The sequence below is a fragment of the Cucurbita maxima genome, unplaced genomic scaffold (genome assembly GCF_002738345.1).
Source record: "Cucurbita maxima cultivar Rimu unplaced genomic scaffold, Cmax_1.0 Cma_Scf00027, whole genome shotgun sequence".
Lineage (NCBI taxonomy): Eukaryota > Viridiplantae > Streptophyta > Magnoliopsida > Cucurbitales > Cucurbitaceae > Cucurbita > Cucurbita maxima.
Genome location: NW_019272043.1, coordinates 2937452 through 2950890, shown reverse-complemented (window position 1 = coordinate 2950890; position 13439 = coordinate 2937452). Strand labels below are relative to the sequence as shown.

The following is a 13439-nucleotide window of genomic DNA, read 5'->3' as shown; positions in this document are numbered from 1 at the left end:
TAGATGTTTTAAAGATATATATACCTAACCTTAATCGAGTTGAAAGTCCATCAAAATTTTAGGATAATGTATACTTAATTTACTAAAAATATTTGCTACCAAATCTTTAAACAAAATTTAGCTCAGCCTCACGTAAACATAATAATTTAGCTCAGCATTTTACAGTTCTTTATTGAGAAGAAAGAACAAAAGTGCTGCTTATTCTGAAAGACAACAGTACACGACATTCTTGATCATAATTTGTTTCCCATCATCTGGGAATCATCCCGGAACTAACTCTTATGATACAGTTGGAGGTTGGAGCTTCCACAAACATAGCAACTTCATCTCATATAACCTACACAACGGGTAGTGAAATATAATTAATCGACCATCGAACCGACCAATGTTCGAGAAAGTATTTGAATTGGTTAAGGTTTTGACTTGGACTCACTAGTGTGTTAAGGAAACAGTGGCTGGTAAAGGAGCCCTGTAGATTCATGGAATCCCATCATCACGTTGAGATTTTGTAAAGCTTGACCTGAAGCCCCTTTCACAAGATTATCGATCTGTTCATAGACTCATCGAGATCGTTATTAGGCGCTGTATCGATTGGGATATGCAAACTTTAGCGTTTATTTATGAATTCAATCAACTTACAACAGAAACAATGATCGCTCTTCCTTGAATTCGATCGGGAAAGACATTGATGTGGCAATAATTAGACCCTCGAACGTTATGAGTACGAGGGACGACTCCTTTCTCCAACACACGTACGAATTCTTCTTCCTACAAGGAAACACGAAAAAAAAAAATATCAAATAGTTCTCAATCTCTAGAATGAGAATAGTTTTTTATACCTTATAGAAGACTTTTAAGTGTTGGTGCAAATCCTCAGTTGTCACTCCTGGAGCCATTTCAACATATATAGTTGATTGCATACCTCGAATCTAATATAGTAGAAGAATATACCCATTAAACTACCGTACTTAAGAAACGATCGATCCTAAGACGAACCTAATTAGCAAATCAAAGTTCGTTACCATTGGCATTAGGTGGGGTGTAAAACTGACTGTTACTTTCGATTTTGACGCTTCAGACAATCCCTGCTCAATTTCAGGAACTAAAAAGCAACGAAAAAACAAGATCATTACAGCATGTAATCTACTGAAAAGTATATCAATCACGAGATTCTAAATACTGAACTCCTGTATAAAGGTTAATTGCACTAGCAAAGACTCGAGGTGAAATCCAAGTGAAAGAAAACACAAGCTATCAGTGTAAACGATGTTGAGATGGAAGTATAACAAAATCAACATGTGAGATCCACGTTGGTTGGAGAGGAGAATAAAGCATTCTTTATGAGTGTGGAAACCTCTCCCTAATAAACACGTTTTATAAAACTTTGAAAGGGAAAAGTCCAAAGAGAACAATATCTGCTAGTGGTGAGCTTGAGCCGTTACAAATTATATCAGAGCTAGACACCAAACGATGTGCCAGCGAGGAGGCTGAGCCCTGAAGGGGGATGGACATGAGGTGGCGTGCCAGCTAGGACGCAACGCTGGGCCCTAAAGGGAGGTGGATTTGGTGGGGGTTCCAAATCGATTGGAGAAAGGAACAAGTGCCAGCGAGGATGCTGGGCCTCGAAGGGGGTGGATTGTGAGATCCCACTTCGGTTGGAGAGGAGAACGAAGTATTCTTTATAAGAGTGTGGAAACCTCTCCCTAACAGATGCGTTTTAAAAACCTTGAGAGGAAACCCGAAAGGAAAAGCCCAAAGAGGACAATATCTACTAGCAGGGGACTTAGGCCATTACAAACAACTTTCATATAAGTAATATCAGATAGCATCCCCCAGCATCTTAGTTCAATATGACCAATGTCCACTCACCATGACGATGTCGAGTAATTCCATACGAATAAATGCCTTCAGCTATTTCGGCGTATAGATTTGCCTCTTTGGCACCACGTCCTACGAAGTAAAGCAAGTTAATAAAGCTACACTACAATGTATTCAACAGTTTATGACAAACTTTGCAGAAAGCGTAAACTGGAAATAGATCTTCACCAGCTCCACTAACGCCAGACTTAGAATCAATAATGATGCCCCCATGTTGAACTAGATTAGCCTGAATGAAAATATTTGAGAGGTGATTAGAAGCCCATTAAAAAAGAAAAACAGAGAGAGAGAAACGATGGGAATATAATAAAAAAAAAAAAAAAAAAAAAAAAAAAAAAAAAAAAGAACGGAGCCTAGAAGCCTTAGGAAAGAGATATTGTAACGACCCGACTTTTCTTACACATACCCCCTTTAAAAAGGCTAAAAGACATTTCTTACACATACCCCTTTAAAAAGGTTAAAAGACATGCAACCTAAACAATATATTCAAACGAACATAAAAACTTAACACCAAAAGTTAACTTGGTGGGACTCCCTATCCCCCATAAACTAGGTGTCCACAAACACAGTTTAAATCAATGAACAACTAAGTGCAGAAACGTCTATCCAATGAAAAAATAAATTTCAATAAAAACATAAAATTCTCGAGTCGCCCCATGACTGACTTCTCCACCCTGCTCGTCATCTTCGTGCCACAGCCTCGCCTAAAAATCGTTTTAAAAGCAGGGTGTGTATTAAAATATTCAGCAAGGAACTCCCCTCTTGGGGTCGAATACATAACCATCACATGACGATCAAACAAAATTGATGGACCTTAGTGGTTAATTATCAGAAACACACAAGGTGTAATTTTTACCACATGAAAATCAGCATCCACCTTTACTCCTTAAAATAATTATCAATGGCTAGTTACCCGAAACACACAGCATGTGACCCTTGTCTTGATAATCATTTTCTGCAATCACCTCGAAGAGTTACTATTAGTGGTTAGTTACTTGAAACACACCGCGTGTAACCATTACCACAAGAAAATCAACATCCCTCCTCACTCCTTAAAATGATTATCAATGGTTGGTTACCCAAAACACACAGCGTGTAACCCTTACCTTAATAATCATTTTCTGCAATCGCCCCGTGATTATTAGTGGCCAGTTACCCGAAACACACAACGTGTAACCATTACCACAAGCTCCTTAACCATCAAACATAACATGCATGTATTAAGTCTCAAGACGTTTGATTTCATGAGCAACCATACATTATGCCACACAACTCACATCTAACATATTCTCGATCATCAAATATAATTATGCATGCAAAGGTCTCACAACATTTATTTCGATAATCAATACATTGAATCACACAACCATACAATGACAAATATATTTGACCCTTTTCGAAAAACAAAATATTTAATTTCAATAGGAAGGTCCTTTACCTGAGGAGCATCTTTCCTAATCATTGGTCTAACTTCGACTCAAATCAAGCCTACATTTAAACACCCCAGTTTAACCAACCCAACATTAACCCAACTTGACTTGATACCTTCTTCCTATTGGTTCCAATCCAAACTATCTAGGGAAGAAACCGCGTTGTAACTTCGTTGGTTGGCGCATTGTACATTGGTTATTATATTGACATTTAGAGGTAAACAGTAAGGGTATGGTCCATTCAAAGTCACGGTTGGACTCAAAGAACAAGTCACGAAAAACTCACAGTTTACTCCTCTTAATGGTGGTTCCAACAACGGGGACGGGAGGTGGTTGTCCGATGCATGACGGCGACTGGCGGTGGTCGTCTGGCATGCAAAGGGCCGCGGGACGACGACTTAAAGAAGAAGAAGATGATAAAGAGGGAAGGAAGAGCAGCGGCTAGGGTTTGTAAGCGACTGGCTTGTCTTGGGCGTCGTGCTCTATGAGGTGGGCGGCTAGTTGAGGGTTTAGCTACATGCCAGACTTTGAATGCTAAACCATAGGGTTTGTAAGTTGCCTTGAGACTTACAATACTCCCCAAACTTTCGTCATCAAAAGCTTCATTTAAAAGCACAAGGTCGGCACTACATTCCTTCCACTCGAAAGAACTCAGGTACTTGATCATCATTTCCTCTTCTCGTTCCCAAATGGCTTCTTCAAGCTGGTGATTCCGCCATAATACTTTGACAAATGCAATCTCTCGATTGCACAAGGTCTTCACTTCTCTAGCCACAATTTGTACTGGTTTTCTTCATAGTTCAAACCCTTATCCAATCGTAGGGGTTTGAAATCTATCACATACAATGAATCTACTATATATATAGTCGCAACATCGATACATGGAACACATTGTGGACTCCTAAAAGTATAAGTGGTAGAGCCAATCAATAAGCTACTTGTTCCACTCGCTCCAAGATCTCAAATGGTCCAATGAAGCATGGGCTTAACTTCCCTTTGCTCCCGAACCTAAGAACGCCCTTCATGGGGACCACTTTAAGAAATACTTTGTCTCCCACCTCAAACTCCAAATCCCTTCGTTTCACATCTACATAACTCTTTTGCCTGCTTTGGGTCATACGCATTCTAGCTTTTATTTTCTGAATAGCCTCATTAGTTGCTTGCACTAAGTCAAGGCCCAACAACTTGCCTTCTCCTACTTCATCCATACATACTGGGGATCGACACTTCTTCCAGTATAAGGCCTCAAAAGGTTCCATACCTTACGTCGCTTGATAACTATTGTTATAAGCGAACTCTATGAGATGCAAGTGTGTGTCCCAGCTACCAACAAAGTCCAACATACAAGCTCGTAACATGTCCTCCAAAATTTGGTTTAAGCATTCAGTTTGTCCATCCGTCTGGGGTGAAACACTGTACTAAACTTTAGTCGTTTACCCAATGCTTGTTGAAGGCTTTTCCAAAACTTTGATGTGAAACGGGGATCCCTGTCTAACACAATGGATACTGGTACTCCATGCAGTCTTATTACTTCCTTCAAGTACAACTGAACCCACTTATCCATAGTATATGTGGACTTCTCTAGCAGAAAGTGAGCTGACTTTGTGAGCCTATCAACCATATGACTACGTACCCTTTGGTCGTCCTGGGTAATCCCATGATAAAGTCCATGACGATGTTCTCCCACTTCCATTCAGGTATGCTAAGTGGTTGTAATAGTCCCGATGGTTTCTGTCTTGGAGCTTTGACCTGTTGGCAAACCAAATACTTACTCACAAACTCGGCTACATCACATTTCATATTCTGCCACCAATAATGTCGTTTCAAATTCTGATACATCTCGGTACTGTCGGGATGTAGGACGAATGGTGAGTAGTGAGCCTCGGTTAGGATCTTTACCTTCAATTCTACATCATTTGGAACACACAACTGCCCATAGTACAAGAGTCCCCCAATGACTGTCAACAAAAACTCTTGTTTGATTGGCGTCTATTAATTGCCTTTTTCCGACCAATTTTGGATCCACAAAGTGTTCCATGTATCGATGTTGCGACTATACATAGAAGATCCATCATATGTGATAAATTTCAAACTCCTACATTGGATAAGAGTTTGAACTATGAGGAAGAACCAGTGCAAATTGTGGCTAGGAAGTGAAGACCTTACATAGTCGAGAGATCGCGTTTGTCAAGGTATTATGGCAGAATCACTAGCTTGAAGAAGCCACTTGGGAACGAGAAGAGGAAATGATGATCAAGTACCCTGAGCTCTTTCGATCAGAAGGGATGTAGTGCAGGCCTTGTGGATTTAAGTGAGCTTTTAAGGACCAAAGTTCCTTTCTGGGGAGTATTGTAAGGCCCTAGGCCAAGGCCAAGACCTCATACCAAAAAAAAAAAAAAAAAAAAAAAAAAAGATTAAACCCTAGGGTTCAGCTACATATAGCTAAACCATCAGCCGGCTATCCACCTCATAGAGCACGACGATTGAGACAAGCCAGCCACTCATACCCTAGTCGCCGCTCTTCCTTTCCTCTTTATCATCATCATTTTCTTCTTCTTTAAGCCGCAGCCACCCATCATTCACGTCGTCCTGTTGCCATCGTTCACATGTCTTGCACCCCTTTGCATGTCGGACAACCACCTCCAGTCGTTGTCGCGTGTTCTCCGCTGTCGTCGCCAGAACCACCACTTAGAGAAGTACACTGTGAGTTTTTCGTGACTTGTTCTTTGAGTCCAACCCCGACTTTGAATGGACCATACCCTTAATTTACCTCTAAATGTCTATATGGTAACCAAGGTATAACGCGTCAACTAACAAAGTTACAACGCGGTTTCTTCTCTAGATAGTTGGGATTGGAACCAATAGGAAGAAGGTAAGCAATAAAACTCTTTGATTTGTAGCAGTCATTGTATAAAGTCAAGTTGGGTTGATTAAACTTGGGTATTTAAATGTGGGCTCGATCTGAGTCGAAGTTGGACCAATATTTGTAAGGACAATTAGGAATGAATCTCTCCAATAAAAGGACCTTCGTATTGAAATTAAATGTTTTGTTTTTTGAAAAGGGTCAAATATATTTGTCATTGTATGGCTGTGTAATGTGTGATTCAATATATGTTGACTATGTAAATAAATGTTGTGAGACCTATTGCATGCATAATTATATTTGGTGATTGAGAATATGTCTGATGTGAGTTGTGTGGGTTGTGTGGCATAATGTATAGTTGCTTATGAAATCAAAATTTTTGGGACCTAATGCATGCATGTTATGTTTGATGGTGATGGCTAAGGAGCGGGTGGTGATGGCTAAGGAGCTGGTGGTAATGGTTACACGCGGTGTGTTTCGGGTAACTAGCCACTAATAGTCCCTCTTTAGGGTGATTACAGAAAATGATTATCAAGGTAGGGTTACACGTTGTGTGTTTCGGGCAACCAGCCATTGATAATCATTTTAAGGAGTAAGGAGGGATGTCGATTTTCTTGTGGTAATGGTTACACGTGTGTTTCAGGTAACTAGCCACTAATAGTCACTCTTCAAGATGATTGCAAAAAATGGTTATCAAGGTAAGGGTTACACATTATGTGTTTCGGGTAACCATTGATAATCACTTTAAGGAGTAAAGGTGGATATTGTTTTGTGTTTCAAGTAATTAACCACTAAGGTCTCTTGATTTTGTTTGATGGAATGGTTTATGTATTTGACCCCAACAAGAGAGTTCCTTACTGAGTATTTTAATACTCAACCTTATTTTTAAAACAATTTTCAGGCAAGGTTGTAGCATGGAGGTGACGAGTAGGGTGGAGAAGTCAATCATGGGGTAACTCGAGCATTTTATGTTTTTATTGAAATTTATTGTTTCATTGATAGATGTTTCCACACTTGGTTGTTCATTGATTTGAATTGTGTTTGTGGACACCTAGTTTATGGGTTCTAGGGAATCACACCGAGTTAACTTTTGGTTTTAAGTTTTTATGTTGTTTGAATAAACTTTTTTTTAGGTTACATGTCTTTTAACCTTGGGGTACCCTGCAAATGATTTTAATAAACTACTCTTTTACATATTTTTCATTTGTTTTAAGACTCTTAAAAATCACTTTTCTTTGTAACGGCTCTGACCACTGTGTAAGAAAAGTCGGGTCGTTACAGATATGATAAGAGACTTGCAACAATAATTTATGAGGATGGTTATCTCGTTTGCCAGCATTTTTGGTAGATATAATCGAAATGATTTTTTTAAACGTATTATAAAGGAGGATTAATGCTATAGAAGCACCTACACAAATTATTAAAGCTTCATAATAATGGATAGCAATAAAATACATTTCTATTTTGGTTCATTCTATGGGATAATAAATAGGAAGATGAAATGACCATGACTCAGTAACCAAAGAGTAGTGACAATTATACATGAACAAAAACAACAGTCTCACCAATCATGACAATGTTAATGCAAAGTATGTCGTCCTAATTAAGTGTTTAAAAATTTTCAGTACCCCGAACGTTCTAAGGTATTATTAATGAAGTTACTGATCAAGGCATACACGATAAGCTGCAGTAAAATTTTTATTTCTGTAATTCGGATTATATAAACATAGGATCATAGAAAAAAAAGTATCAGCTCAGCATTCATTGCATTATCATGCACTAATGATATGATATGATAGGGATAGATAAGAACCTTCATTAGTGGCACAAGAGGAAGTTGAATAGATGTTGGATAACAGCCTGGATTAGCTACGAGACGAGCACCCTTGACTTCATCCCTTAGAATCTCTGTCAAACCATAAACGGCTTCTTTCTGAAACCAATATGAAATACTTTTTGTTAGACTTCATCCCTTAGAATCTCTGTCAAACCATAAACGGCTTTTTTCTGAAACCAATATGAAATACTTTTAACATTAACAAATTCCAAAATTGTATGCTAAAAAAAGTGAGAAAGAAGTTCCAAGAAATGCAAGGTTCACGTCTTATCAACCCCCACCAGCCTAATATACCCTCGACGTATAATTTACAAAATTATAACACATAACTTAACTGAAAAGGGAGGGAAATAAACTAAGAACATAATTTTATCAACACATGAAGATTAACAAAACTGACTAGAAAAGGAACGGAGGGAAAACTGAAATGTTCGTCGAATGGGTTTCTCCTCCAATTCGTTGCTTTCTTCTTCCTCCCAAGTCGTTCTTTGCTATGCCTTTCACTGTGAGGAGGGTGGAACAGGGGATATGGGTTCTAATGCTTTTTTTTTTGTCGAGATAGTAAGTTTTTCATGTGCGGTTTTGAGGGAGAGCCTACAAGTTAATGGAGAAGCACGGGAACCAGCTCTTTACTCTGCTCATTGAAGAAGTGGTAGTTGTTTGGTTAGTTGACACACCGAAGATCTTCTATTGTAGGCACTATCCTAGAAGTCTTGTCACCTTTCGTATATTCATTTTCTTTTCTTGTAATTTTGTAAGCGTATGACGACTCATCACTTTTGATGGGCAAACCTAATATATTATAGGAGGATATGACTATTTGTCAAATCTTCCTACTCGGGTTTTATATGCTATCAATGCTATTATTATCCCTTATTACTTGCCAGCGTAAAACATTTCCTTTCTCAAAATGTTTTCCAAAACTCTCTCTATCCTCATTTTCGAAGACTGTTTTCCAAGAATGAAGGTGGAGGTTATGAGATAGGCCCTTTGAGCCACCAATGATCCGAGTTTGGGTTCACTAACTCACTGAAGGGTGAGAATAAGTGTGGCACAATTGTTTTGTGAGTCTCGAAGAAGTGCGATTGTGATATAGTGCACTCTCAACAAATGAACCTTTTTTTGTTGCTCTTTTCAACCCAAATGGCTAGTTTGGCGAATCTTTCCTCCCTAAAGAATTTCTCATTTAGACGAGCTGTGAGATGGGCTGGTCAAATTCAGCCATCTTAAAGTAACGAAAAAGGCTTTGTCTCTTGTGGTCTCTAAAAGTTAAACCCTCGTCCCTCTAAACTTGTTGTCAATCTCAATAGAATACGTGTTTCTTTCGATGTTGGTAATTTTCTTCTTCTCGAGAGAAGGTATTGCCATGGCAGGTGTTATTAAAGGATGTGCATGATAGATTTTGTCATGACTCTGGCAAGGGCGGGTTAGGTTCGTGGGGAATTGAGAGAAACATGTAGAACGAGATATAACGTACAAAACCAATGAAAATTTTGCTTAGTTCAAACAAAGAAACACTAAAAAAGCACACCTGCAAATCCACTGCTCTATGTGCTTGGCCATACCACTCCTCGTATTCGGATGGATCTTGCAAGCGAAAATCCTAGAGAATCATTGAGTACAATTCACGGGAACAATTCATCATTTCAACCTCGGAAAGTAAGAGCCCCAAGTACTTCAAATACTATAAAGTACTTAAACATTAAACATACAGCTGAAAGATCGACAATCTTTAATTCCTTGGGAAGGGCTTTAATAACTTCCTGGAGAAAGAAAAATACAAACCAATGTGACTTAAAAGGAGAAAATCCTATGTAACATTCAAGATATTTAGGGGTATCTCATAAGTAATCGATCAAAAACTGCAATTCAATGCTCACCTGCGTTGTCCCATGCGGCAAGCAGCAAAATATAGCATCGACCTCCGAGAAATCTGCATCTTTGATCGCTACTAATTCTGGAAGATCCTATAAACAGCAAGGAGTTCAGCTAACATAACTCCGACGCAAACTATTAATATGAAACCTTAAAAAGGTCCATCTCCAAAAACTTACTCTAAGAAACATAACAAAACTGACCACGACCGACATTAAATAGAATCGGGTTAGTAAGAGAGTCATACTTGTGTGATTAGATGAGGAAATACTGATGAAAACGGCTGACCAGCTTTCCTATCAGCCGTCATGAGAGTAATGCCAAAGTGTGGATGATTTGCTAGAAGCCTAACAATCTACAAAGAACAAAAGGGATCATTCCTCAAGTGGAAAAGAGTACAGGAAATATAAGACTTCATGCTTTTATGTCCCATCATTCCAAATGCCCGCTTTCTCCGTTAGACAAGCAAGCAAATTTTATAACAGCTCAAACCCACCGCTAGTAGATATTATCCTCTTTGAGCTTTGCCTTTTGGGCTTCCTTTCAAGGTTTTTAAACGTGTCTGCTAGGAAGAGGTTTCCACACCCTTTAAGGAATGCTTCGTTTCCCTCCGAGCTTTTTCTTTTGGGCTTCCCCTCAAGGTTTTAAAATGCGTCTACTAGAGAAAGGTTTCCACACCTTTATAAGAAATGTTTATTTTCCCTCTAAGCTTTCCCTTTTGGGCTTTCCCTCAAGGTTTTAAAATGTGCATACTAGGGAGAGGTTTCCACACCCTTATAAGAAATGCTTCGTTTCCCTCAGACTTTTCTCTTTTGGGCTTCCCCTCAAGGTTTTGAAACGCGTCTACTGGAGAGAGGTTTCCACACCCTTATAAGGAATGCTTCGTTTCCCTCTAAGCTTTCCCTCAAGGTTTTAAAACGGTTCTACTAGGGAGAGGTTTCCACACCCTTATAAGAAATGCTTTGTTTCCCTCTGAGCTTTTCCTTCTGGGCTTCCTTTCAAGGTTTTAAAACGCATCTGCTAGGAGAGGTTTCCACACCCTTATAAGAAATACTTCGTTTCACTCTCCAACCGACATGGAATCTCACAAATTTCTTCTAGAAGTAAAGACTCAGGTTTCAGGCTGGAAAAGAACTACCTCTGAACCAGTATAGCCACTGGCTCCAAGAACACCAATGCGAACTTCCGGCTGTGGCTTTTGAGCTTTAGAACTCATAGAACATTTAACAAACACCTTCCCTTCATTCCGCTTCTTACGATTCAAAATCTTCAATTCATCCTGCAAAAACAAAAAAAAAATTACAGAAAGGAAGAAAGAAAATCCTCTCTCAGCTAAAACTTTCTGAAATTTTTAAACAGTTCCACTCGCCACCACGAAAACAGATTTGAAAGTGGTACACAAAAAATGAAAGAACTAAAAATCGTTTAGAACTTGGTAAGAAATCCCACATTTTCTGAATAATCTTAAACAAAAAGCAAAACGAGTCCAAACCTTGAATAAACAAGAAACAGAACTGAAGGTTGAAGACGCCATCTTCTACCCTGCAAAATTTTGAAAAGAAGTGTAAGGTTTTAAGAAACCGCAGAAGACGGCCATTTGAATATTATAGAGACTAGGCGCTTAAACCTTCGTTGATTAGATCAAAAGCTTACGCGCGGCCGAAGAACTTTCCGCCGCTCTTCCAGATGAATGAATTGAATATAAGATTTCTGTGCAAATTCTCGATCATCTTCTTTTTTATTTTTTATTTTTTTTCTTTTTTTCTTTTTTTGATTCACACGATGACGTGAACTTCCTATGTTCTTCCTGTTTGTTTTTTTAGGTCTAAATAATAATTAAGAATATTCACGGATAAATATAATTTTTTTAAATAATTAAAAAATAAAAAAAAACAACTTAACCCAACTTAAAAACACTCCATTTTTTTTTTTAAATCTATTAATTGTTAGAACAAACTAAATTTCAAATAATATAAAATTAAGATTTTAATGATTTATTAAAGTTGAGGATCAATTAAATACAAACGATAAAAAGATAATTTTTATTTAAATTTTTAATTTTATTTAACTTTTGCATTTAAATAAACTAAAAATAATTAATTTTGTTTCTAAACTTTTTTTTAATTATTTTTATCTAATAAATTAAATGGATATAAATTTTTCAAAATTCAAAGAAAATTAAAATCTTAATATAAAGTTCGTTAAATAAATTCAAATTTTAAATTATTTAGGCGTGTCGAATAAATCTTTAAATTTATCGAATAAATCTTTAAATTTTTATATCGAGTATACTTTGCTTAACCTATCCAATATTTTTAAATTTACAATACTTTTTACCCACCAATTAAAAGGTTAGATTCTAGTACTATTTAATTTTATGCCTAACTTATTTTTAAATTTTTAAAAAATGTCAAATATTTCTGAGTATTGTATAATTTGGATTAAATATTTTGGTTTAGTCTACATGTTACTTCATGCTTTTAGAGTGAGGTAAAGACAGACTATTGGACGTCTGGTAAAGGGATCCTCAATGAAATACTGTTACGACTCAGACCCACCGCTAGCCGATATTGTTCTCTTTAGACTTTCTCTTTCGAGCTAGATTTCCACACCCCTGAAAAATGGTGTTTTGTTCTCCTTCACAGGCTTTCCCTTTCGGGTTTCCCCTCAAGGCTTTAAAACACGTCTGCTATGGGAAGGTTTCCATACCTTTATAAACGGGTATTTTGTTCTCCTTCCTAGGCTTTTCCTTTCGGGTTTCTCCTCAAGACTTTAAAAGTCGTCTGCTATGGGAAGGTTTCCACACCTTTATAAATAGTGTTTTGTTCTCCTTCCTATGCTTTTCCGGTGTTTTGTTCTCCTTCCTAGGCTTTTCCTTTGGGGTTTCCCCTCAAGGCTTTAAAACTCGTCTGCTAGGGAAAGGTTTCAGCACCTTTATAAATGGTGTTTTGTTCTCCTTCCTAGGCTTTTCCTCCTTTCAGATTTCCCCTCAAGACTTTAAATTGTTTTGTTCTCCTCCCCAACCAATGTAGAATATCATAATTCACCCCCCTCCGCTGCCCAACGTCCTTACTGGCACACCACCTCGTGTCTATCCCCCTTCGGGGAACAACAAGAAGGCTGACACATCGTCCGGTGTCTAGCTCTGATACAATTTGTAACGACTCAGGCACATCACTAGCATATATTGTCCTCTTTGGGTTTTCTCTTTCGGACTTTCCCTCAAAGCTTTAAAACCTGTCAGCGCTAAGGGAAGGTTTCCACACCCTTATAAATGATGTTTTGTTCTCCTCCCCAACCAATATGAGAAATCACAAATACTATAACACACCATGTATAGCGAACATACATGAAATACTAGGGAAATATAAGCATGTCTCATTGAGATGAAAAGTATTGAAGTACTATATGCATCATCAGTCTGTATTATGATTCCAAATGTGAGATCTCATGCATATTGTATGTCATGAGCATGGAGTACTTTTCCAATATGTTAGGTACGGACTCATACAACACAATATTATACATCTCCTTTTTTTTTTTTTTTTTTTTTTTT

General features: G+C 37.9%; 1 protein-coding gene across 1 annotated transcript; it reads right to left on the bottom strand.

Moving 5' to 3' along the window:
• Positions 1-48: 48 nt before the first annotated feature.
• LOC111499968 (probable N-acetyl-gamma-glutamyl-phosphate reductase, chloroplastic) lies at positions 49-11648 on the bottom strand. Its single transcript, XM_023151725.1, has 15 exons — positions 11510-11648; positions 11376-11425; positions 11022-11162; positions 10131-10238; positions 9889-9975; positions 9721-9771; positions 9540-9611; positions 7985-8104; positions 2047-2107; positions 1870-1950; positions 1023-1102; positions 840-929; positions 640-768; positions 434-548; positions 49-337 (listed from the first exon to the last, which is right to left on the bottom strand). Exons 2-14 carry the CDS (start codon positions 11415-11417, stop codon positions 441-443), a joined length of 1170 nt encoding a protein of 389 aa, XP_023007493.1. The 5' UTR covers positions 11418-11425; positions 11510-11648; the 3' UTR covers positions 49-337; positions 434-440.
• Between the last annotated feature and the right edge of the window lie 1791 nt (positions 11649-13439).

Bases quoted from the DNA above. Each gene is read 5' to 3' on its own strand.
- LOC111499968 (XM_023151725.1), bottom strand. From the start codon at position 11,417: ATGGCGTCTTCAACCTTCAGTTCTGTTTCTTGTTTATTCAAG. The intron at 9,976-10,130 runs GTATGACTCTCT...TGCTGTTTATAG, and splicing joins TTCCTCATCTAATCACACAA to GATCTTCCAGAATTAGTAGC. The intron at 8,105-9,539 runs GTGTGCTTTTTT...TATTGGTTTCAG, and splicing joins ATAGAGCAGTGGATTTGCAG to AAAGAAGCCGTTTATGGTTT.